The sequence below is a fragment of the Pongo pygmaeus genome, chromosome 19, assembly GCF_028885625.2.
Source record: "Pongo pygmaeus isolate AG05252 chromosome 19, NHGRI_mPonPyg2-v2.0_pri, whole genome shotgun sequence".
Lineage (NCBI taxonomy): Eukaryota > Metazoa > Chordata > Mammalia > Primates > Hominidae > Pongo > Pongo pygmaeus.
In genome coordinates this window covers 17,168,866-17,193,747 of record NC_072392.2, presented here as the reverse complement: position 1 = coordinate 17,193,747, position 24,882 = coordinate 17,168,866, and the positions used below count along the sequence as shown (strand labels likewise).

General features: G+C 41.0%; 1 protein-coding gene across 6 annotated transcripts; it reads left to right on the top strand.

Moving 5' to 3' along the window:
• Window positions 1-5,428: 5,428 nt before the first annotated feature.
• On the top strand, window positions 5,429-24,440 carry ZNF287 (zinc finger protein 287). Of its 6 annotated transcripts, none has more exons than XM_054457866.2 (7): window positions 5,442-5,694; window positions 6,533-6,604; window positions 6,718-7,318; window positions 8,025-8,122; window positions 10,821-10,947; window positions 11,414-11,500; window positions 20,857-24,440. In XM_054457866.2, the coding sequence occupies exons 3-7, from the start codon at window positions 6,916-6,918 to the stop codon at window positions 22,425-22,427; spliced, it is 2,286 nt and encodes a 761-aa protein (XP_054313841.1). In that variant the 5' UTR covers window positions 5,442-5,694; window positions 6,533-6,604; window positions 6,718-6,915; the 3' UTR covers window positions 22,428-24,440. The 6 variants fall into 6 exon arrangements, with proteins under 6 accessions (XP_063512669.1, XP_054313842.1, XP_063512668.1 ...); XM_054457864.2 differs by having other exon boundaries at window positions 5,448-5,694; window positions 6,530-6,604; XM_063656599.1 differs by lacking the exon at window positions 6,533-6,604 and having other exon boundaries at window positions 5,429-5,694; window positions 6,841-7,318.
• The last annotated feature ends 442 nt before the right edge of the window (window positions 24,441-24,882 follow it).

Genomic DNA, 24,882 nt, shown 5'->3' with positions numbered 1-24,882 from the left:
CAGTTATACATTCAAGGTCTTTGGAAATTACCACTGAATGGGGCAATGAATCCTGTGGGCCTGCCATGAGACAGACTTTCATGGACTACCCGGCTCCCACACTTCTCCATTCTAACATAGAGGCCATCATGTTGACTAAGGTCCCTAAGTATCAATGTCAACTCAGAACCTTTTTCTTTTTTTTTTTTTTTTTGAGACAGAGTCTCGCTCTGTCGCCCAAGCTGGAGTGCAGTGGCCCAATCTCGGCTCACTGCAAGCTCTTCCTCCCGGGTTCACGCCACTCTCCTGCCTCAGCCTCCCAAGTAGCTGGGACTACAGGCGCCCGCCACCACACCTGGTTAATTTTTTTGTTTTTTTAATAGAGACGGGGTTTCACCATGTTAGCCAGGATGGTCTCGATCTCCTGACCTCGTGATCTGCCTGCCTCAGCATCTCAAAGTGCTGGGATTACAGGCATGAGCCACCGCGCCTGGCCAACTCAGAAACTTTATCCAGCAGCCTTGAAACTTCTGGGGACTCCCTTTTTCCTGTATACCTGAGTAAATGGCCATAGGTCCCTTTGGGTGGGAGGGGCTTGGGAAAATCATTACCACATATATTCACGGTGGTGAGATAGGGTCCTGACTTCTGAAGAGTTGGCTTCTTCAGTCATGGGTTCTGGGTCTGAAAATGGCAGTGATCATTACATTTTATTCGCCTCAGTTTCTTGATTATCCATCCTTTATTTCACTTGACCATATAAACTGATTACTTCCCCTGTTGTTTGCCCATATTTCTTGTCTTTAGAGACACTATGTTCTATTAATCTCCTCGAAAGTTCTCTGAAAATAAAGCCCCTCTTCCCCTTTCCCTCTCCCCATCTTCCACTTTAATCTTATTGCTCATGTGAATTGAGCTCACCTTATTTCTGGAGCCATCCTCAGGGAGCCCCAATCTTGTAACAAATCCCCTACTGTCAGCCTCAGCCTACAGAGGACAGCTACCACAGAGTTTCTCAGTGATGTTGGTGCCTCTCTCTAGCACATTCTTTATCGCAGCAGATGATCTTCCAGACTTTCCAATGAAACATAAACAGCTGGTATTTCAGCCTTACATACTCTACCTATTCTAGTATGCCCAGTTCCCTGAGCCTTTTAACTTATTTTACCTTTTGTCAAGCAATTCTGACATTTTCTGCTTAACATGAGCCATGTATTTCTCTAAATTTCTCTAATCCCCATCTCCTAGCATCCTTGCCAGAGTGTTTAAATCCTGTATCACAGGAGTGTGCTTTCTTTCTTTCTTTTTTCTTTTCTTTTTCTTTTTTTTTTTTTTTGAGACGGAACCTCGCTCTTGTTGCCCAGGCTGGAGTGCAACAATGCGATCTCGGCTCACTGCAACCTGCACCTCCTGGGTTCAAGCGATTCTCCTGCCTCAGCCTCCTGAGTCGCTGAGATTACAGGCACCTGCCACCACGCCTGGCTAATTTTTTGTATTTCTAGTAGAGACAGGGTTTCACCATGCTGGCCAGGCTGGTCTCAAACTCCTGACCTCACGTGAGCCGCCTGCCTCAGCCTCCCAAAGTGCTTGGATTACAGGCGTGAGCCACTGTGCCTGGCCAGGAATGTGCTCCTTTTCGATAAACTCTCTGGTACTCAAATATATGTTTTACCTTCTTGATCCAGCATCCTCAGGCTCCAGTCTCATACATACTGTCCTGGTTCCTACAGATACATATAAACTAGGGCCTGTAGTAACTTCAGAGGATGGTTCTTTTCCTCTCTTATCATGCCAAGAATTTCCCCTGTTGGGTTTTTTGGTGACTTAATTCTAGTTATTGGTCTAGTGGATGGGGTAGGGAGAAGAAAGGGTAGGTAGATCCTGAGGGGGCACGGGTTGTATTGCAATGTAGAGGCCTCAGTCTGCATCATCTTCAAGCAAGGCAGAGCCCTAGCTTTAGACTTGGAGGAGTGGGCCACTTTAGCAAGCCCAAGAAATTCAGAGTGATTGGTGTTTGAAGGTGTTTGCATGCATAAATCAAAATGTCCCCATCCCAAATCTCAGAGTTCTACTCCTTCCCAGCAGGATCCTGACCTTGGCATAGCAAACTTGCTGGGATTTAGAATTCAAACTTAGCTGAAGTTAGGGCCTGATTTTCAGCTGTTTTGCTGTCAGGCTTCAAGAAGTCTTCTGATGCTTACATTTTCCCTTAAATTTGTCACTAATCACCATCATTGTCAATAGCTCCCAGTGATAGCCATTCAGTTCCATCATCTCTAGAATTACCACTTCCCCCAACATTATAAAGATCTGAGATATATAGCACCCACCAGTGCATTCCCTTCTGTCAACATTCCACCCCAGTTCAACACCACTGACAGTTTTAACAATTACATTGCTACAACCTGACATATGCTATCATTATCATTACTCTGCCAATCACAAGTCATAGGGCCCTCCCTCATTGTCAGCTAGGTGGCAGGTAACACAGTTTCAAAATTCCATTTTATGGCCAATGCCTGTAATCCCAGCACTTTGGGAGGCCAAGGAGGGCAGATCACCTGAGGTCAGGAGTCCAAGACCAGCCTGGACAACATGGCAAAACCCAGTGTCTACTAAAAAATACAAAAATTAGCCAGGTGTGGTGGTGGGTGCCTGTAATCCCAGCTACTCGGGAGGCTGAGGCAGAGAGAATTGCCTGAACCCGGGAGGCAAAGGTTTCAGTAAGCTGAGATTGCACCACTACACTCCAGCCTGTGCGACAGAGCAAGACCCCACCTCAAAAAGAAAAACATTCCATTTTAGAGTTTGCGTTCTTGGAACAACTCCTGGTACCAACTGGTGTAGGGCAGATTCCCTATAAATAGATTCTGAGATGGAGAATTGCATACAAGGTAATTACTGGGTAGTGTTCTCTAGAAAAAATTCCTGTACAGGAGTGATATAAGGATAACTGGACAGAGTAATAGGTTTAAATGCTGTATGACTGCAACAGAGGCCTCAGTTGGTCTCACAGGGAACTCTTAAGCCAAGATGGACCTTTATACAGGCTGCAAGTTGAAGACAGGGGGCCAGGTCTTTGAGGCCTGCACTGAGCAGTCTTTGGATATGGACTTCCCCCGGGGAGAAGATGTGACTTCTGAGAGGCAGCCCCCTGCAGTTAGGACAACTCCCAAGGAAGTATTTTGCTGTGAGCCGTCAGCAGCCACTCACCCGGCAGCTGCTGGGATGGATGCCTCAACCCTGGAGGGGGATCCTGGCAGCACCACAGTGTGTACTATAGGGTGTATTAAACTTCCAGCTTCGGTTGTTGGTTTATGTTTTCCTCCCTACAGGTATGTCAGCTATTGCTTTGTATATTTTGAGGCCTTATTTTTAGGGACATACTGTATATTTATGATAAATATATCTTTTCCATCAGGCACTCTTATTTATTCCCTTGTAATCTTCTCAAATTCTAGCTTATCAGATATTAGAATTATTACTTGTATCAGTCAGGGTTCAACCAAAAAAGCGGAACCAGTAGATATTTAAGATACTTGTGGCAAGGAGTTGGTTTACTCGATTGAGGGGGCAACTAGGTGAGTCCAAAGTCCATAAGAGCACCCCATCAGGAAGGGCAGGCTGGAAGCTGTGGTACGCTGATGGGAGTTTCTTCTCCATCAGGGAAATGTCGGTTCTTTTTTGAAAGCTTTTAACTGATTGAATCAGGCCCACCCAAATTATCTAGGATAATCTCCCAAACTACTTAGCCCAACTGGGTTTGTGGGCTTCAATCTCATCTACAAAATGCCTTTACAGCAACACCTAGGTTCGTGTTTACTTGAATAGCAAGAGACTGTAGCCTAGCCAAGTTGACACATCAAAAGACCATCACACTCCCCAAGTTTCTTTTTTTTTTTTTTTTTTTTTGAGATGGAGTCTTGTTCGTGTCGCCCAGGCTGGAGTACATGAAGTGCAGTGGCACGATCTCAGCTCCTTGCATCCTCCACTTCCCGGGTTCAAGTGATTCTTCTGCCTCAGCCTCCTGAGTAGCTGGGATTACAGGCATGCGCCACCATACCAGGCTAATTTTTGTGCTTTTAGTAGAGACGGAGTTTCACCATGTTGACCAGGCTGGTCTCAAACTCCTGACCTCAGGTGATCCACCTGCCTCGGCCTCCCAAAGTGCTGGGATTACAAGCGTGAGCCACCATGCCTGGCCCAACTTTCTTTTTGTTAAAATTTTCCTTGCGTGGTGATATTAAGACTCTTTGACAGTCCTCCTCCACCCCCACAGGATTCTGCCTCCATTTGATTCTCTGTAGGCTTGTGATTGCTTTGACCAAGGGTCTGACAGAATTGGTGCTAGGTGACTTCCAAGGCCTTGTTATAATTGGCCGTGGCGCTTCTCTCTTGTTCACTGGAATGCTCACTCCTGGAGCCCAGAGCCACCATGTAATAAGTCCAGCTGCCTTCAGTCCTTTATGCTGGAGAGACCACATTGAGGCACTCTGGTCAAATACAAGCCGAGTTCATCTTTTAGCCCATCTCCTCCCAAGCAGTAGACATGTGAGTGGAAAAGCCATCTTGGAAGCGGGCCCTCCCAGCCATCAAATCATCCCAACAGAGGCTACAGACGTAATGAGGCAAAGGCCCACCCACTCGGTTCCCCTTTCAAATTCCTCACCATGAAATTTATGAGCATAATAAGGTGATTGTTCTTCAAAACCACTAAGTTTTGGGGTAGTTTGTTAATAGAACAGTAGATAACGGGAACACCTTGAGTATGTTTTTCTATGCGTTTATTTTTCCAGTGTTTTATGTATTTTTGTTTTGTGTCTCTTAGAAATAACAGCTACTCGGGAGGCTGAACCCAGGAGGTTCAAGTGAGAATCACTTGAACACAGGAGAATCACTTGAACCCAGGAGGCGGAGGTTGCAGTGAGCCGAGCTCGCACCATTGCACTCCAGCCTGGGCGACAGAGCGAGACTCCGTCTCAAAAGAAAAAAGAAAAGAAAGAAAGAAAGAACATGGGTTTTTTTCCCCAATCGGAGAGTCTCAGAATCAAATTCCTGAGGAGGAAGTGAAAACCTTTAACAGTTAGTATGTATGCACAGTAAAGCCCGAAACCGCACATTAAGTCTTTCTGCCTTTAGACCCACATCTTCCCTGCCCATTCTTCCTCTAGGAAATCTGGCACCCGGTTTTCTCTGGGTAGTTGGCGCGGGGCTTCAACTCCCGGCGCTCCTCCAGCTACTGGCACCTTCCTGGCCTCCAAGACGTCTACCAGACCTGCGTCTGCCCGGGGAAACTTTGAAGTTCCCTTCGGAACCTCGCAGGCTGACAAGCAAGTCAGAGCGATGGGTGGAGGAGGTTGCCATGGAGACAGGTCCAGGGCCAGAGGCGCCGGAGGGGGAGGCCGCAGCTTGGGCTCCCATTGGCTCTGCGGGCGCGCAGCGTTCTTCTGGCGCACATGCGCAGTGACGCCGAGGCGAGGTCGCGGCGAAGCAGAGGCGCCGGGGTTTCTGGGCCGGGCTTCTCAGGACCGGGCTGGAACGTGCAGCTCCTGTCCGGGACACTCTGGGCTTTGCGGGGAAGGGACGTGGCGGAGCCCGATGACCCGCTGCCGCTCGGGACTGAGCCCGCCACGCAGGCGCCTGTGCCAGCGTCGCCATTGTTGCCTGTGGCCTTAGGGCCGCTCCGGCTGCCCGTCGGCCGGGTCCCAGCGACAGGTATTGATGTCCGGGCGCAGCGCGCGAGTGTCCGCGCGATCAGTGACAGCCCGAGCCCGTCCACGCGCGGGCTCCCGTGCTCGTGGCCTGGGGAGGGCAAAGACGGGGTGGAGGCTGCTGTGGGCCCAGTCCCAGCGTTGCGCGTCGCACGGTCCCCGACTCCCCCGCTGCCCTCGCCCTCGACCCTGCGGCTGAAGAGGAGTAAGAGGCAGAGGAACTTGGCCGGGAAGGGGAGGCGACAGGAGGCAAGGCAAGGCTGTCGCATCTTCTCCGCAGGGCCTTGTAAACAGTTGTCTTTGGTGGCACGACTGTGCCGGAGCAGGGCTCGGAGCTGGAGCCTGGGGACAGGTGGTGTCGGTTCTCCTCCAGGTCAGGCCGGTTCTAAGGTTTCCTTCGAGAATCCTGGTTTCGAATATGTCCCTAAGGAACTGTCTCCTATAGAAGCACTTAAAGGACTTCAAGTCACACCAACCTCTTCACTCTTTTCCAGTCCAACCCGCTGGTCTTCCCAGCCCTCTGATAGTGAAAGGCTAGATCGGCTGGCATTAACATGCAACGCAGATAAATGGCTCGCTCTTTCCCCTGACAGTTCCCTTGGGAACCTTGAGCACTGTATTAAGAAGAAATTCTCCTAATTTCTTCCAAGTAACAGATTCGCTCTGTTATTGTTGAGAGTCAGTTCAGTCATTACAGCTTCTGTAACATCAGTGACTAAAATAATGAAACTATTTTCTCTATAAAAATGTTTAATTTTTGTTTCAACAGGTTAGAGGTTTAATCTGTTGTTTTGCTTAGATTCTTTGAGTCATTGCCTCTGACACTACCTTTTTAATAGCAGCTCCATCCCCCACCAACCCCAAGCAGATGGCAGTTCCCTTACAAGTCTAAGGATATAGGGGAGGAAGACAAGGTAAAGCTTATGTGTGTTCATCTATGCACACTGCGAGTCTGTTTCTGTGTGTGTATATGTATAGTAGAGTACACCAGGGATTCTTGACCTTGTGGTCCATGCTTGTGTTTCAGGGTCTCTTATCCATCCCTGCAAGTTCTGGGCTCAGAATTTGTCACTAAGGCTGCTAACTCTACCTTGATTCTGTTCTGCCCTCGGCTGCAGCAGCCTTTGATATAGTGTCCTTGTGACTCTAGCATGAGACTTCAAGCAGTTGGCTCACTACTGGAGAAATAAAGGATATTGCCAGATTGACTCTCCTGTCTGTAGCAATGTTAGCCTCAAGCAAGAGGATGAACAGTTCTTCACGTTCTCAAATCCTTCTAAGGTGGAAGTCAGACAAGGCTCAGAGTGGACCCTACAATGTTGAGAAGGAAATCCTTACTTCGAGATTCTTGCGTGACACTGAGACCTGTCGACAGAATTTTAGGAATTTTCCATACCCAGACCTGGCTGGTCCTCGAAAGGCATTGAGTCAACTCCGAGAGCTCTGCCTTAAGTGGCTGAGACCTGAGATTCACTCAAAGGAACAAATTTTGGAGCTGCTGGTGCTGGAGCAATTCCTGACCATCCTGCCTGGTGAGGTTAGGACTTGGGTAAAGTCCCAGTATCCAGAGAGCAGCGAGGAAGCAGTGACTCTGGTGGAGGATTTGACTCAGATTCTAGAAGAGGAAGGTGAGAATCATAGAGCAGAGAGGGGAGGAATCCCTGGGTGGTTAAAGAAGACAACTGGCATATCTGAGCAGCTCCTTTAAAGAAATTAGGGAGAACACTGAGAGGTTCAGGATGCATTTTTTAAAAAGAAAGAAACTGGGGAGAACAAAGGTTAGTGAGTGAGAACAAGCCTTTAACATGAGCTCCATCCTGCATGGTGTTCTCCTTCCAGATTGCTTGGGAGCAAACACACATTATCTAAACCCCCAAGAAAAATGTCTTGAAAGAATGACCAGACACAACCAAATTACCACTGTGTGAGCCCTCAGAAAGTACCTTCAGAGGTTTGCACTATTCTACTAATAAATCATTTGCTTTGTGAATTGAATTTTACAATAAAATACTTCCAAAAAAGGAAGAAAGGGTCTAGAGAACATTCCCTTATTAAGAGATGACTCACAAAATTAATATCACATAAGGATTTAGTTAAAATGTGAATTTTGTTCATACTCTTTAAGATTTTTAGAGCAAGCTTGTTTTTGAAGACTGTTTTGATGTCTTAGGACAAGTCATTGGCCCTTTCCTCTGATGCTTTGAAGTAGGAGTGCTGTTTTTGATTTCCTTCTTACTTCTCAATTTAAGAAAGTGTAGGCATCTATTTGGTGAGGGGTTTCCTAGGCTATTCAGAAAGGACTAATCTCCCTCATGACCTCTTTCTCTTCTCTAGCTCCTCAAAACTCTACCCTTTCCCAAGATACCCCAGAGGAAGACCCCAGAGGAAAACATGCTTTCCAGACAGGATGGCTAAATGACTTGGTGACCAAAGTGAGTGTGACTGTCTTTTCTGATTTTAAAATGCCTTCTTAGTGTGTGAGGACATTTTCTGACCTGGCCCTATAACAACTGTGCCCCCAGAAGCTCTATCAAAGACTTAAGCCCCAGTTTCTCTCCTATGTTATCTTGGTCTGTTAAGGTAGGTGAAGGTACTATAAAGAAAAGGTGCTTCCATTGCCTTCCCTTGATATGTCTTTCCTTACTTTGACTTTGTCAGCAATATCACATAGAGAATACGAGATTGACCTCCACAGCCAGATGGATTTAGGTTTTGTTTCCCGACTCTACCATTGGAACTGCAATTTGGGACAAGATACTTAACCTCTCTTAGCCTGAGTTATTCTACTCTCATAAATAGAATTTGCCTCTTAGGTTGTGAGTATTAAATATTATGAGACTTGTAGTTAGCCTGGATTACAGTTAAGCAATTAATAGATGATTGTTACTATTATTTTTCCTCATTAACAAGTAGTTAAAGGCCATGCATTCTGTCATATTACTGTTGGTCATGAATTTATATATATTTTTTGAGACAGAGTCGCACTCTGTTACCCAGGCTGCAGTGCAGTGGTGCGATCTTGGTCCACTGCAACCTCCACCTCCTGGGTTCAAGTGATTCTCGTGCCACAGCCTCTGGAGTAGCTGGGGTTACAGGTGCATGCCACCATGCCTGGCTAATTTTTGTATTTTTAGTAGAGACAGGGTTTCACCATGTTGGTCATGCTGGTCTTGAACTCCTGACCTCAGGTGATCCACCCATGTTGGCCTCCCAAAGTGCTGGGATTACAGGTGTGAGCCACCGCTCCCGGCCATGAGTCTATATTATTTTAAAGAATAGTAACTCAAGATACCTTAAGAGAAAGATTTACTGTAAAAATATAACTAGTTTTTCTGAAATTGGAAAGCCTTTGGTAACCAAGTTAAAATGATTATTCATTGCTAATGTGAACATTTACCTGGAAAGCCTAACAAAATCAAGGGAAAAACTGTTAGAAACACTAATAGAAAAATTGGATAAAATGACTACAGAAAATGACATGCAAAAATCAATCACTTACATATATATACTTACATATATATCTACATATACATATAAAAATGAGATAAATGATAAAGTGAAAAAAATGCCTCCAGTATCACACCCCCGAAAAAATTTAAAATATCTAAAACTAAGCATAATATAAATATTGCAGTACTTTCATGTCTAATATTTTGTAGAACATGAAAGAAACCTTGAATATTATAAAGTCATCAGTTCTCCCTAAGTTATAAACTTTATACAATTTTTAAATCCCAGTATGATTTAAAAGAAAAAATTTTTTAAGAGATGGGATCTCACTATGTCGCCCAGGCTGGTCTTAAACTTCTGGCCTCAAAGTGATCCTCCTGCCTTGGCTTCCCAAAGTGCTTGGATTACAGGTATGAGCCACTGCGCCTGGCCTCCAATATGACTTTTTTAAAGATACTGACAATTATATGAAAAAATAAACACGTGGCCAGGCGCAGTGGCTCACACCTGTCATCCCATCACTTTGGGAGGCCAAGGCAGCTGGATCACCTGAGGTCAGGAGTTTGGAGACCAGCCTGGCCAACGTGGCAAAACCCTGTCTCTACTAAAAATACAAAAATTAGCTGGGCATGGTGGCGTGCGCCTGTAATCCCAGCTACTCAGGAGGCCACTGCACTCCAGCCTGGGCGACAGAGCAAGACTCTTTCTCAAACAAAAAAAAAAGAAAAAAGAAACATGTAAGATAATACTATATTTTTAACAAAAGAAGAGCAAACAAGAAAGGCACTAACCTTACCAGATTGTGAAATGTATTTAACAGTGCAGCAGTTCAACACTGTGACTATTGGTATCTGTTATATTTTTAAAAAGAAAGACTGAATTTAACCATAGAACACATAAAAATATCTTAACATTTTAATTATAACATGTTGGATTTATTCTTAAAGCATAGCTTGAAAAGCAAAACCATTCAACTCTGTGTCATCTGTGTTTAAAATTTAAAACTCAAGTCAGGCATGGTGGATCACTCCTGTAATCCCAACACTTTGGGGAGCTGAGGTGAAGGATCGCTTGAGTTCAGGAGTTTGAGACCAGCCTGGGCGGCATAGCAAAACCCCATCTCTACAAAAAAAATTAAAAATTAGCCAGATGTGGTGGTGTGTGCCTGTAGTCCTAGCTACTCAGGAGGGTGAGGTGAGAGGATCACTTCTGCCCAGGAGTTTGAGGCTGCAGTGAACAATGATTGTACCATCGCACTCCAGTCCAGGTGACCAGGCAAGACCCTGTCTCTTTTAAAAATAATAATAAACTTTTTCCTTTTAAAAATGGAGCTGCCACCAGTGCATGCAGTAGTCCAGCACAGGCAACAGAGTGAGACTCTGTCTCTTTTAAAAATAGTAATAATAAACCTTTTCTGTTTAAAATGGAGCTGCCACCAATGCATGCATGAGTGCTAAGTGAAAATAAATTCTGATCTATTTTCAAACTTCCGTTTAGGGTCGTGGAGAGATGCTGTGGGGCTGTCCATATGTCAGGGGAGGGTTTTGACTAGACAACTTCTAGGATCCTACTAAAGTTTAAAATTCTGTGACAGTCCCCCACCATACATATACCCAGTGTTATCAGTGTCCCCTTTGCCATTAGTTCTTGAACTGAGTTAAGTTACATTTGATATTTTAGGAATCGATGACATTCAAAGATGTGGCTGTAGACATCACCCAGGAGGACTGGGAGTTAATGCGTCCTGTGCAGAAGGAATTATACAAGACTGTGACGTTACAGAACTATTGGAACATGGTTTCTCTGGGTAAGGATCATCTGCATCCCTCCTCCTCCCAGCCTGTTCCCATTAAAAATGGGTTGGTCCTCAGACATGCTTGGCTAAAAATGGGGTCTAGAATTAAATGTTCTTATCTCATTCAAGCACGAAAGTGACTGTTTTACTCCCGTTTTCCAAATGAAAGGTTCTTAAGTGAGAGACCATTGGCAACTGATGCACAACTTCATAGTGCTGCCACCTGATGCTGCCTTGCCCAGCCTTTGCTACTCTAAGGGAAGGTTTCTTCCTTCACATATCCTCTTCAGTGGCAGGAAATTGTTATCCTGTCTCTGAAAGGATAACAATCAACTGCCTAATTATCTTATTAGATCATGTCCATGAACTATTGTTTTCCTACAGAGGTCTGTTCTCCCAGATAGGTAGAAGTCTGGTAATAAAACTTCGAGTAACCATTTATCTCCAGGATAAAATTCATTATATTCCTCCTGAACAGGACTTACAGTGTACAGACCAACTGTGATTCCCATATTGGAAGAACCATGGATGGTGATAAAAGAAATTTTAGAAGGCCCTAGTCCAGGTGAGAAACAAAAAGTACATGAGCTTCTTTGCATTTAAGAATCTATATCCTAAATGTAGTGAGAAATGCATTTTAAATATGACCAGGTCACTTTTTGCAAAGGCATTCTAGCCTGTGAAGAACAGTGAGCTGTTTGGCATTGCTTCCTTACAGAGGCCTCTTCAGGAAGAGCTTCCTAACATCACTATTAACACACTTTTCCCGTGTCTCTTCTCATTTTATCCTTCTACATGACCTCTAGGTCCCATCTCTTAAGAGCTCTGTCTAGGTCTTTCATTATGCCACTTTCCCCTTCCTCTAGATTTAAACATGTATGAATGCCCCCTAAAAATTTAAATGTTAAACCTTCTTCTTTTTGAGTTTATTTTATTCTGTTCACTGACAAATCCCTACATCCCCCTGCCTTCACTTTTCTAAATCATCCCTTTCTTTTTTATTTTCTAATTATTTAAAAAGATAATATATTCACAAGATTCAAAATGTTTAAAAGTATATAAAGCAAAAAAATATATATAAATATATATAAATGTCCCACCTGAGTACCACATTCACCCAGTTCCTACATCTCGCCAGCATGTGACCGCTGTCATAAGAGCATGTCCGTGAACCACTGTTTTCCTGTAGAAGTCTGTAATAAAGTTCCACATAAGTAGAAGTCAGGTAATAAAGTTTGAACAACTGTTGTCTCCAGGATAAAAGCATGGCAATAAACAGTTATTTGAGATGTTTATTTTGCTTTGGGTTTTTTGCATATAAAGTCAATATAAAAATAGTTTTTCTCCATTTTTAATGTGAATGGTAGCATACTATACATACTGTTTTGTAACTTGCTTTTTTAACTTAAAAGTATTTCTTGAAAAGCCTTCCAAATGAGTATGTAAAGAGCTTCCTCATTTCTTTTTTTATATCTGCATCATGTTTTTATTATTGAACTTGTTCCTTAGTCATGGACTTTTTCATTCTCATTTCTTGCTTATTCCCTCCACAATAACTTGATTTTAAAAGATTTCAAACCTACACAGGCACATTACATTCATCACTTACGTACTGTCTACTTAGAATCACTAATTATCATCATTTAGCCACTTTTGCTGTATCTCTATACAAAGCTTTTTGCACTGAGCCATTTTACAGTTAGTTATAGACATCATAACAACCCCTAAATACCTCCTAAGAACATGAACATTCTTCTACATAAGCATGATACCATTCTCTCACTCTAGATAATTAACATTTATATAATAGTGTCATCAAATGTATAGTCAAATATTCAGATTTTCCCAACTGTCCTAAAAACATCCTTTATAGATATTTTTCTCCCCAGTACAGAATCCAGTCAGGAATCATGTGTTCTACTTACATATCTCCTATCTTTAGTCCCTTTTAATAGAGAAACGTTCCCCAGCCTTTTTTCTTTTTTAAAAAGTCTTTCATGATATTGACATTTTTTAAAGGTTCCAAGCCAGTTTTTTTTTTTTTTTAATGACCTACAGTTTAGATTTGCCTCATTGTTTCCTAAAGATCAGTCAGTTTAAACATTTTGCCAAGAATATTTGAAAGGTGATGTGTATCTTCCATTGCAGTTCTTCAGGAGGTACATAATGGTAATTCATCTCATCATTGGTGATGCTCAGTTTGGTTAAGGTGGTGTGTACAGGATCTCTCGTTTTTAAAGGTGCATTCTTTGTGATTAATAAGTAATCTGTGGAGTGATACTTTGAGGTCACATGACTATTCCTTGATAATCTTTTACTTAAAATTTTTAGCATCCATTTGATGATCTTTGCATTATTATATTGCTGGTTTCAAAATGGTGATTTTCTTTTTTGTTGTTGTTTTTGAGATGGAGTTTCACTCTTGTCGCCCAGGCTGGAGTGCAGTGGCGTGATCTCCTTTCACTGCAACCTCTGCCTCCTGAGTTCAAGCAATTCTCCTGCCTCAGCTTCCGCAGTAGCTGGGATTAGAGGCATGTGCCACCACACCCAGCTAGTTTTTGTATTTTTAGTAGAGACAGGGTGTCACCATGTTGGCCAGGCTGGTCTCAAACTCCTGACCTCAGGTGATCCCCCCGCCTTGGCCTCCCAAAGTGCTGAGATTACAGGCATGAGCCACCGTGCCCAGCTGCAAAATGGTGATTTTCTTTCTTTTTTTTTTTTTGAGACAGAGTCTCACTCTGTTGCTCAGGTTGGAGTGCAGTGGCTCACTGCAAGCTCCGCCTCCCATGTTCATGCCATTCTCCTGCCTCAGCCTCTCAAGTAGCTGGGACCACAGGCACCCGCCACTACGCCTGGATAATTTTTTGTATTTTTAGTAGAGACGGGGTTTCACCATGTTAACCAAGATGGTCTCAATCTCCTGACCTTGTGATCCACCCGCCTCGGCCTCCCAAAGTGCTGGGATTACAGGTGTGAGCCACCACGCCCGGCCAAAATGGTGATTTTCTAATTCAGTCATCTTTTCTAAATGATTAATACCATTCTTCATTAAAGAATAGCCCTTTCAGCCGGGTACGGTGGCTCATGCTTGTAATCCCAGCACTTTGGGAGGCCAAGGTGGGCGGATCACGAAGTCAGGAGTTCGAGACCAGCCTGGCCAACACAGTGAAACTCTGTCTCTACTGAAAATACAAAAATTAGCTGGGCGTGGTGGTGGGCACCTGTAATCCCTAGCTACTCAGGAGGCTGAGGCAGGAGAATCACTTGAACCCGGGAGGCGGGGGTTGCAGTGAGCCAAGATTGTGCCACTGCACTCCAGCCTGGGCAACAGAGCAAGACTCCATCTCAAAAAAAAGAAAAAAGAAAAAAATATATATATTTGGATGTATATTTATTTATTATCAGTCCATTAATTCCAGTTTTTACATTTTGTTTTGTGTTTTTGATTCTCAATTGTCCCAAATTTGGGCACTCTAGCATCAAACAAAGTCCAGCATCTTTTTGACGTGTCCCAATTTGTCTTCAACCATTTCCTTGCTTTCTGGCACAGCCAGATGTTCTTTAGGCTCAACCTTATGCTCACCTTAGACTTGGGATTTCTCTAAGGAACCCTGATTCATTTTAGTAGGGAATGGTTCTTAGAAACCAAGATCTGGGCCATAAGCATATTCACTGTTTATGGTATCATTGCTTCTGTTCAGTGGATAGAGCTAGGAAGTATGTGTGTATGTGTGTGTGTGTGTGTGTGTGTGTGTGTGTGTATGTGTGTGTATGTTAGTTCTTTTAAGTCAGGAGTTCATACTTAAACTCCAATTCAAATCTAACACCACAAGGATATTCCATTTTATATATTCCCATATTCCATTTTGTATCTCCTTTGTTATACAGTGAATGACCTGGTTTCCAACAACATCAGTATATTTACTTATTTGCTATATCATATGTTACACACAAAAATAGTTTCAAATTCACATTAGTATAACAAACAGTCTAGAAAGTTCAAGATTTCTTTGAAATCCTTTTTGTCCTTAGAATATATACCACTAAGGATAGTGTTTTTTTGCTTTTTAAAATTATTTTTAATTTACATTTTTGAGTATGCAAAAACAGTAACATGGCTGAGAACTCAAAAACTATATAGAAAGGTATACATTTCCTTTCCTTCTGCTCTCTTCCCATCTACTCCCTATAGGTAACCATGATCATCGGTTTCTGGTGTATCCTTCCCATGTTTCTCTTTGCAAAAATAAATTATTAATATATTATCTTCTTTTGTATATGAAAGAAGTATACTATGTATATTCTTGCATCTTGCTTTTATTCCATTTTTTATTTTTTTATTTTATTTTATTTTATTTTATTGCTGTTGAAACAGAGTCTCACTCTGTCGCCCAAGCTGGAGTGCAATGGTGTGATCATGGCTCACTGCAACCTGCGTCTCCTGCATTCAAGCGATCCTCCCACCTCAGCCTCCTGAGTAGCTGGGACTACAGGTGCGCGCCACCACGCCCAGATAATTTTTGTATTTTTTGCAGAGGCAGGGTCTTGCCATGTTTCCCAGACTGGTCTCAATTTCCGGGCTCAAGCGATCTGCCTGCCTTGGCCTCTGGTGCTGAGACTACAGGTGTGAGCCATAGCACCCAGACATTCCATTTTTTAAATCTAAGGCACTGACTTCTTGTATGTCCGCCAATATGGATGCTAGTATACAACAATGAATTAAACAATAATGACAAGTATGATATGGCCAGGCACAGTGGCTCACACCTGTAACCCCAGCACTTTGGGAGGCTAAGGCAGGCAGATCGCTTGAACTCAGGAATTTGAGACCACTCTGGGCAACATAGTGAGACCTGTCTCTACTAAAAAAATTTTTTTTAATTAACTGGTCGTGGTGATGCATGACTATAGTCCCAGCTACCTGAGAGGCTGAAGTGAGAGGATAACTTGAGCCCGGGAGATCAAGGCTGCAGTGAGCCAAGATCACACCACTGCACTCCCACTGGGTGACAGAGTAAGACTGTCTCAAAAAAAAAAAAAAAAAAAAAAAAAGATATGCTACCTTAGAGTGAATTGTTTCACTTTTTTAAAAAACTAACTTTGGTCATTAGGTATTTTAAGGGTCATAAACTTTAAAAGCTAATTCTTCTCTATAATTTATGTCCTTATATGCCTTAGTTGGCAAAATATAAAATACGCCTACAGCACACTAAATTCTCTGGGGAACAAATTCTGCACACTCTAGGCACTGAAAAAACATACATAGTGTAATAGAAATAAGCCTGGATTAGAGTCAGGATAGTCTTCTGGGAGATACTTGCAGTCTGAAGTCACTTAAACTTCCCAACATGAGTTTTTTAGATCATCAGAGAGCACAAATTTGGGCTCTGAATACTCAAGAAAGGGCAATGTATGGTTATGCATTTGGAGAGGGGGGATTTTTCTCCCTCCAGAGAGCACCAAGACTGAGAAAGACAGTTCCTTTTTTCCTTCTGTAGAGGTGAGGTTTTGGGGTTTTGTTTTTCTAGCCTAGCCTGTTCTTACATAGTGCGTAGTCCTCTGTTCAAGGGACTCCTGTCAGCCTCCTCTCCTTGGCTGGGCCCCAGCCTTTGTCTTCTAGCCCCAGAGTCCCTTGTACCCTCAAAATGGAAGCTTAAGGTCATCAAACATGATTGAGGAGCTGTCTCAGGCAGTCAACTTCAACTATTACTGACTTCTTGCCTTCCTGCTTTTACTTAATTTTTGGCCTGTGAGGATTTTGCTTTCTTGCCAGCTCAGAGATGTAGTAAGTTGAATCTACCTTTGGTTAGGGTACTTCAAGAAGTAGGTAAGTCACACTTCAGGAAATGGAAACTTTGGTAATTAACAAACAGAATAGTAGTATTGGTTTGATGGCCATTACTGTCTCAGATCTTTCATAGTTCTTTATTATATTTTATGGTTTATTGTTCTTTATACAGTACTTTGCCATTCTTTGAGGTTCAATTCAAATCACACTTCCCCCACTGAAGCTTTCCTTGATTACCTTAGTCAACATTAATCTCCTCTGTTTAGAAATATTATACCACTGTTTGTCCTTATTAACCAACAGATAACACTTCTAACCAATCCTTTCTGGTTTTAGTGATAAACACATATTTAAACCCTGCTTAATGATCTGTTTCAGAAGTTTTAGTAAACTAATTTGTTTAAAATGTGCGTTTATCGGCCGGGCGCAGTAGCTCATGCCTGTAATCTCAGCACTTTGGGAGGCTGAGGCAGGCGATCACCTGAGGTCAGGAGTTCAAGACCAGCCTGACCAACATGGAGAAACCCTGTCTCTACTAAAAATACAAAATTAGCCGGGCGTGGTGGCACATGCCTGTAATCTCAGCTACTCGGGAGGCTGAGGCAAGAGAATCGCTTGAACTTGGGAGGCAGAGGTGGTGGTGAGCCGAGAGCACGCCATTGCACTCCAGCCTGGGCAACAAAAGCGAAACTCCATCTCAAAAAAAAAAAAGTGCGTTTATAGTAGCAATTTATTCATGGTCATTATTCAGCCTTGTCACTTTAAGTCTGTTAATTATAACTTTAGTACTTTTCAGTTGTATGTACAATCTGTCATAGAGTGATACTGATTGCATAGAAGCTGAACTCAGCTTCCGGTATTATCTCATCTCTTTTTTGTGTATATACACACCTACTTGTATAGTCCATCCACATTCTCATTTTCTTCTGGGGAGGGGAATAACAAATCCTAGCTTGAGAAAGCTGGTTTATAAATTTTTTTCTTTCATAAAAGTAATATAACTATTTTCTATTTTTCTTTTTTTATTACTTTTTATTTTGCTACACCTACTGGAGTGGAATATAACTACTTACTAGTACTAAATAGCAACAAAAGTAATATAGCAAATTTATTAAAAATTAGAAAGTAGAAAACTTATAATATCATTATTAGCATTTTGGTAATCTTTTTCCACTTCTGATGTGTTTTCATGCTTGTTATAATACTCTTTTTTCATTTGACATTACTCCTAAACATTTTCTTACGTAAACTATGATTTTGTATTTGAATAAAAGTAAAAAAAGTAATTTGTAAATTCAAGTAGTACAAGGAAGCAAATAATAAGTGTCTCTCTCCCCTCAGTCATGACCAGGACCTTCTCCCCTTAGATTATTTGTGTGTGTGTGTGTGTGTGTGTGTGTGTGTGTGTGTCTGTGTCTGTCTGTAACACAAATAGCATATCTTTACACAGCTAGGATCTTGCTCTACATTTTTTTATACACCTGCTTTTTTTTTTCACTTAATGTGTCCTGCCACTAGTCCTTAAACTAGACCTATCTATCAGTTATCAGGATTCTGTTATCCCTTATTCTATTAATAACTAGTCTCTTACTGATGATGTAGCGTCATTTTCAATTACTGCATATTCCTCAATTGAATAGATGTATTTGTAAAGGTATTATACTGTGATCTGCCTCTTAGAAAGTTTCTGAACTATTCAGTACCATTTTTGCTATATTATAAATTCCATATTTGATTAAATTACATTATGTAATTCTTGATATTTGCAAGTTATATGTTTCCCACCTGGTTTCAAAGGAGAAAGAGGTTGTAACTTAAATTTTGTGTTAAATAATTATATGAGAAACGTAATAGGCACCAACAAATACATATTTGGCTGCCTTATTACAGCCAGGTTAGATTGAGGGTCAACCTTTTTGGTTTGGTTTGGTGTGTGTGTGTGTGTGTGTGTTTGGTTATGAGTATGCATGCACATCTGTGTGCTTTCATTTGAGTTCTCCTTTTTACATGTTAATGTCATTTATTTTACCATTTCAGTTGAGTCGCCACCATATCCAGAGTCTTGGGCCATTTTCTAAAGGAAATGTGAAAGAAGGATAAGCTATTTCCAGAATTTGCATCTAGGTTGGAAATATAAGAAATGTACAGAATTGTGAATTACAGTCATGTGCTGCATAATGATGTTTTGGTCAACAACAAACTGCATGTATGACAGTGGTCCCATAAGACAACAATGGAGCATATATAGAAGCCTGATACATAAGCACTTAATATTTGTATTGCAGAGCAAGTAGGGGAAATGATTGTTATTCAGTAATAGTGCTGGTACATTTAGCTTTCCATATTTAAAAAAGGAAAAATATATATATACATATATATCATCTAGGTTCATATAAGTATACTCTGTGATGCTCACACAATGGTGAAATCGACCAACACCACATTTCTCAGAACATATCCTCATTGTTAAGAAATCCATGACTGTACTCATATAAAGCCAAGTTCTGTCTTGAGCCCAATACTGTATTGGGTTGAACCATATAAGGTTGCTGACATTCAGCCATTTTGACCTATTAAAAAAGGCAATTTCCTACATGATTCAACCTAATCTGTATTTTATTTTATTTTTTTGGAGACAGGATCTTGCTCTGTCATCCAGGCTAGAGTGCAGTGGGGCGATCATGGTTCACTGCAACCTCCGCCTACTGGGTTCAATCAATTCTCATGCCTCAGCCTCCCAGGTAGCTGGGACTACAGGTGCACACCACCACATCTGTCTAAATTTTTATATTTTTAGTAGAGACAGAGTTTTGCCATGATGGCCAGGCTGCTCTGAACTCCTGACCTCAAGTGATCCACCCGCCTTGGCCTCCCAAAGTGCTGGGATTATAGGAGTTAAGCCACAGAGCTTGGCTTCTAATCTGTATTTTAAATTCAAAGAAGCATTGTAGAGAGAAATATGAGCTGGACTATAAACATCTTTTTTAATAGGTGGAGAAGGCATCGTAAAAGAAGGCCTAGAGTCTAGGATTAGCATAGCATCTAGAGAAGATTATGAAGAAGTAGTAGATAACTTTAGGCTAGGTGTGGCGGCTCATACCTGTAACCCTAGTACTTTGAGAGGCTGAGGCAGGCGGACTACCTGAGGCCAGGAGTTTGAGGCAAGCCTGGCCAACATGGTGAAACCATGTCTCTATTAAAAATAGAAATATTAGCTGGGCATGGTGGTTCCTGCCTGTAATCCCGGCTACTTGGGAGTCTGAGGCACAAGAATCACTTGAACCTGGGAGGCAGAGGTTGCAGTGAGCCAAGATGGCACAGAGTCTGTCTCAAAAAAAAAAAAAAAAAAAAGTAGTGGATAACTTTAAATTAAGCTGAACATGAGTTGTAGTAGGAGACAGAATAGAATAGAAAGAGCTGAATTATTTTGTGACTGAACGCCAACTGGAGGTATTTTAAACTTTTTAACTTTTATACTTTAAGCCACTGGTCCTTAAACTTTGGTATGTAGCAAAACTGCTGGGTTTAATAAAACAGATTACTCAGCTCTACTGCCAGAGTTTCTGATTCAGTATGTCCGGGTGAGACCCAATAATGTTAACACATTTCTAGATGATAGTGATGCTTATGCTGCTAGTGGGAGGACTGCCTTGAGAACCATTGTTTTAGGCTATGGGAGATTTACTAGGGATATTTGAGCATAGACAGCACTCGGTGAAATTGCTTTAGGAATATTATGTGGGATTGTGTGGAGCAGATTGGAAGAGAGAGTGATGAGAGTCAGCATGTCTACTTTATGAACACATTACATAAATTAATCCATGAGGCCATCCCAAGTTATCCCACACAGTGTTGTCACTGTTTTGACTTTTCTTAGCTCTGTTACCTGACTTAATCTGTTTTATTCCCTCTGTGTCCATGTTGAATATGAAGAACCTGTCTGTTTTCAACAACTTAGTTTCCCTTTTTTTGCCCTTTTTGTCTCCTTTCCCAAGTTTTAAAGACCACGATGATGAGGTTTTCAGAGCTGTTCTCTTTGGGCATTTTATCTATGTTTATTCTTTTGTTTCTATTTTGGCAGTTTCCTTTCTCCAAATAAATGAAAGATTTTTTAAATATATTTTTTATTTCAGAATGGGAAACTAAAGCCCAAGCATGTACTCCAGTGGAGGATATGTCTAAACTCACAAAGGAAGAAACCCAGACCATCAAATTAGAAGACTCATATGACTACGATGATAGACTAGAGAGGCGAGCAACAGGTGGCTTCTGGAAAATTCACACTAATGAAAGAGGTTTCAGTTTGAAGTCAGCCCTTTCACAAGAATATGATCCTACAGAAGAATGTCTTAGTAAATATGATATATATAGAAATAATTTTGAAAAGCATTCAAACCTAATTGTACAGTTTGATACCCAATTAGATAATAAAACTTCTGTGTATAATGAAGGCAGGGCAACCTTCAATCATGTCTCATATGGTATTGTACATAGGAAAATACTTCCTGGAGAGAAGCCTTACAAGTGTAATGTGTGTGGGAAAAAATTTAGGAAATACCCATCCCTCCTGAAACACCAAAGTACCCATGCCAAAGAGAAATCATATGAATGTGAAGAATGTGGGAAAGAGTTTAGGCATATCTCATCCCTCATTGCACATCAGAGAATGCACACTGGAGAAAAACCATATGAATGCCACCAGTGTGGTAAAGCCTTCAGCCAGCGTGCACACCTTACTATACATCAGAGAATTCATACTGGAGAGAAACCCTATAAGTGTGATGACTGTGGGAAAGACTTTAGTCAGCGTGCCCACCTTACCATCCATCAAAGGACACATACTGGAGAGAAACCATATAAATGCTTGGAATGTGGTAAAACCTTCAGTCATAGTTCATCACTGATTAATCATCAGAGAGTTCATACTGGAGAAAAACCTTATATATGCAATGAATGTGGGAAGACTTTCAGTCAGAGTACACACCTTCTTCAGCATCAAAAAATACATACTGGGAAGAAACCATATAAATGCAATGAATGTTGGAAAGTGTTTAGTCAGAGTACTTACCTTATTCGACATCAGAGAATTCATTCTGGAGAGAAGTGTTATAAATGTAATGAATGTGGAAAAGCCTTTGCTCATTCCTCAACCCTTATTCAACATCAAACCACTCACACTGGAGAGAAATCCTATATATGTAATATATGTGGGAAAGCCTTCAGCCAGAGTGCAAATCTTACTCAACATCATAGAACACATACTGGAGAGAAACCATATAAATGCAGTGTGTGTGGGAAAGCATTCAGCCAGAGTGTGCACCTTACTCAACATCAGAGGATTCATAATGGAGAAAAACCCTTTAAATGCAATATATGTGGGAAAGCATATAGACAAGGCGCAAATCTTACTCAGCATCAAAGGATTCATACTGGAGAAAAACCTTATAAATGTAATGAATGTGGGAAAGCTTTCATTTATTCCTCATCACTTAATCAACATCAGAGAACTCATACTGGAGAGAGACCCTATAAATGTAATGAATGTGATAAGGATTTTAGCCAGAGAACATGCCTTATTCAACACCAGAGAATTCACACAGGAGAGAAACCCTATGCATGTCGTATATGTGGTAAAACCTTCACCCAGAGTACAAACCTTATTCAGCATCAACGTGTTCATACAGGTGCCAAACATCGTAATTAATGAATAAGGGAAACTTCAATTTGGTTTTACAACTTCGTTTCAATTTTATTTTGTGCATTCTGTGTGTCAGAACATTCAGAAGATGTCTGAAGAAGTGCAATATGTTAGATACTCAGCAGAAGTATCAGAAGTAGTGGTATGGATATAACCTATTTAGATTTAATGTGAAATTTAAGAAGGAAACTTGACTTCTTAACCTTAATTTGATATGAGTTTAATTCATTACAGAAAGAAACCCTGTGAAGGGTATTCAAAAACGTAACTCATCAACTCTTTATTTCAAGTATAGTTATCCCTTGGTACACTCGGGGGATTGGTTCCAGGACCACCCATGTATACCAAAATCTACCCATACTTAAGTTGCACAGTCAGCCTGGCGGAACCTGTGTATATGAAAAGCCCTACATCTACGCAGGTTTCCCATCCCTGAATAATGTGCTTTCAAACTCTGTTCAGTTGAAAAAAAAATTCCAGTATAAGTGGATCTGTACAGTTCAAACGTGTTGTTCAAGGGTCAACTGTACATCCTAATGAGGCCTTATGAGTGTAACTTAGGAAGGTGTCCATCAAGTGGAGATTTCACACTAGAGAGTGATCTTAAAATTACAGAAAAAAGAAAGCTGCTTTCAGGCCTTTTATTCCCAGCTTTGAAGCCTTAAAATATGTAAAGGACTCCCTTCCCTGTTTTACTTTCCCTTCTCCTGTTATGCCATAACTGCCATATGGAGCCAGTAGGTTTGAAAAAAAAACAGTTGGAAGTATCTTAAAGATTTCTATGTGACCACTGTTTGGTTACACCTTCCCTCAGATACGGAAATATTAAAGAGAAGCTTAATGAAAGATATGAAAGAAACTAATGTGTATATAACATTAGATGTGTAGAGATTTAGTTAAATGGGCAAAAATTAAATGCCCCAAGCTTAAATGAATTTTCAATACACATCAGCCTTGATTTCACTAGGTTTTGACATTTAAGGTCATCCGGAAGGAAAAAAGTAGGTATAAAGTATACAGTTCCCATTTTTTTCACCTGACTCCTAAATTTATACTTTAGGTTTCTCTGTGACTGTTTTAGTATGGAAAGTTCATTTCTTCCACTGAAATATGTTTCTTGAGTGTCTACTATGCTCAGGTCCCAAACTTCCTAATTGGATCCTCTCAAGGCTTGTTACAGTGCTGAAAATCACAGGTGGTTTACACAACAGAAAGATTTCTAGAGTGATGAGAAAGTGAGGATGTGATATTTTGTCATGGGTTGAGTGTAAGCAACCTGCTAAAATGGGTTGCCAAATGCTACCTGTATCCCAAGAGAAGGAAGTGGAAGTAATAGTGTAGCTATATAAATGATGTGAGAAAAAAGTAAATAACGGAAAATAGATTTGAGTTCACTGCAGAATGTGGGTCAGGGGAAAAGGTGAAATTTTAATGGAGTGAGGAAAACATACATAGATAATTGCTACAACATGAAATGTAATTGGACTTGCTTTGCCTATGAAATGAGAGCGGCTAAATTAAAAAGAATTAAGCCTGGCTATTAGAAGAAACTAAAAACAAAATGACTGATTTTTAAAGAATAATTGGAAGCCTGACACTCCTTCATACATACAAGTAAAATAGAGATTACTCTTAACATGTCAGGAAAAAATTTAATTGGAAAAAGCATTGATGCAGTAATCATTAAACAATGATAACTGGGTTTGTGGGTCTCAAACATAAAAGGAAAACTGGCAGAAATGCAAATAGAAATAGATAAAAATACTATTGTATTTCATATTTACAGCATTCCACTACCAGAATATAAGGCCATATTCTGAGAACTGAGATTCCATTGTGCTCATGTTTGTTTCTCCATTCCCTTGCATAATAGTGCATGGTCAATATATGGTTGAATTAATGAATAAATTATATAAATTAGATTTCAGTAATAAAGTAGAATTGACTGGCCTGGAGTGAAAATTGGTATAACTAAAAATACTTTTGTGCATATATCAAATAAATGTTCAACAAATAACATTTACTTGGGAACTGCTTAAAAATCGTGAATCAGATTTCATGGGACATCTTTGTACAGGAAGTTTTCCTGAGCTAAAGGAGGGGAAATTGGTATCAATTCTGGTACTATAAATATCAATTTAAGCATGTATTAACCATGCAACTTCCTTTGGACATTACTGTTTATAAAACCATCCTACAAACAGGTACTGAAGGAAAGACCCAGGATGCTAGCATCCTAAAGTCTATATTATTGAGTGTTTTCTTTAAAAAACTTGATCTCCATTTCCCTTACATTAGTTAACCTTGATTTCATAGTATCATCTTGCACAAAGTACAGGTTGCAGAATACTCAAACTGTGCTTATATAGCCATGTTTTTTAAAATAACAATTGTTTGAAAATCTTATTTTTTGATGCTGCTTCATCCCTCACAGCACTTATTTCCCTTGATTGAGCATGTG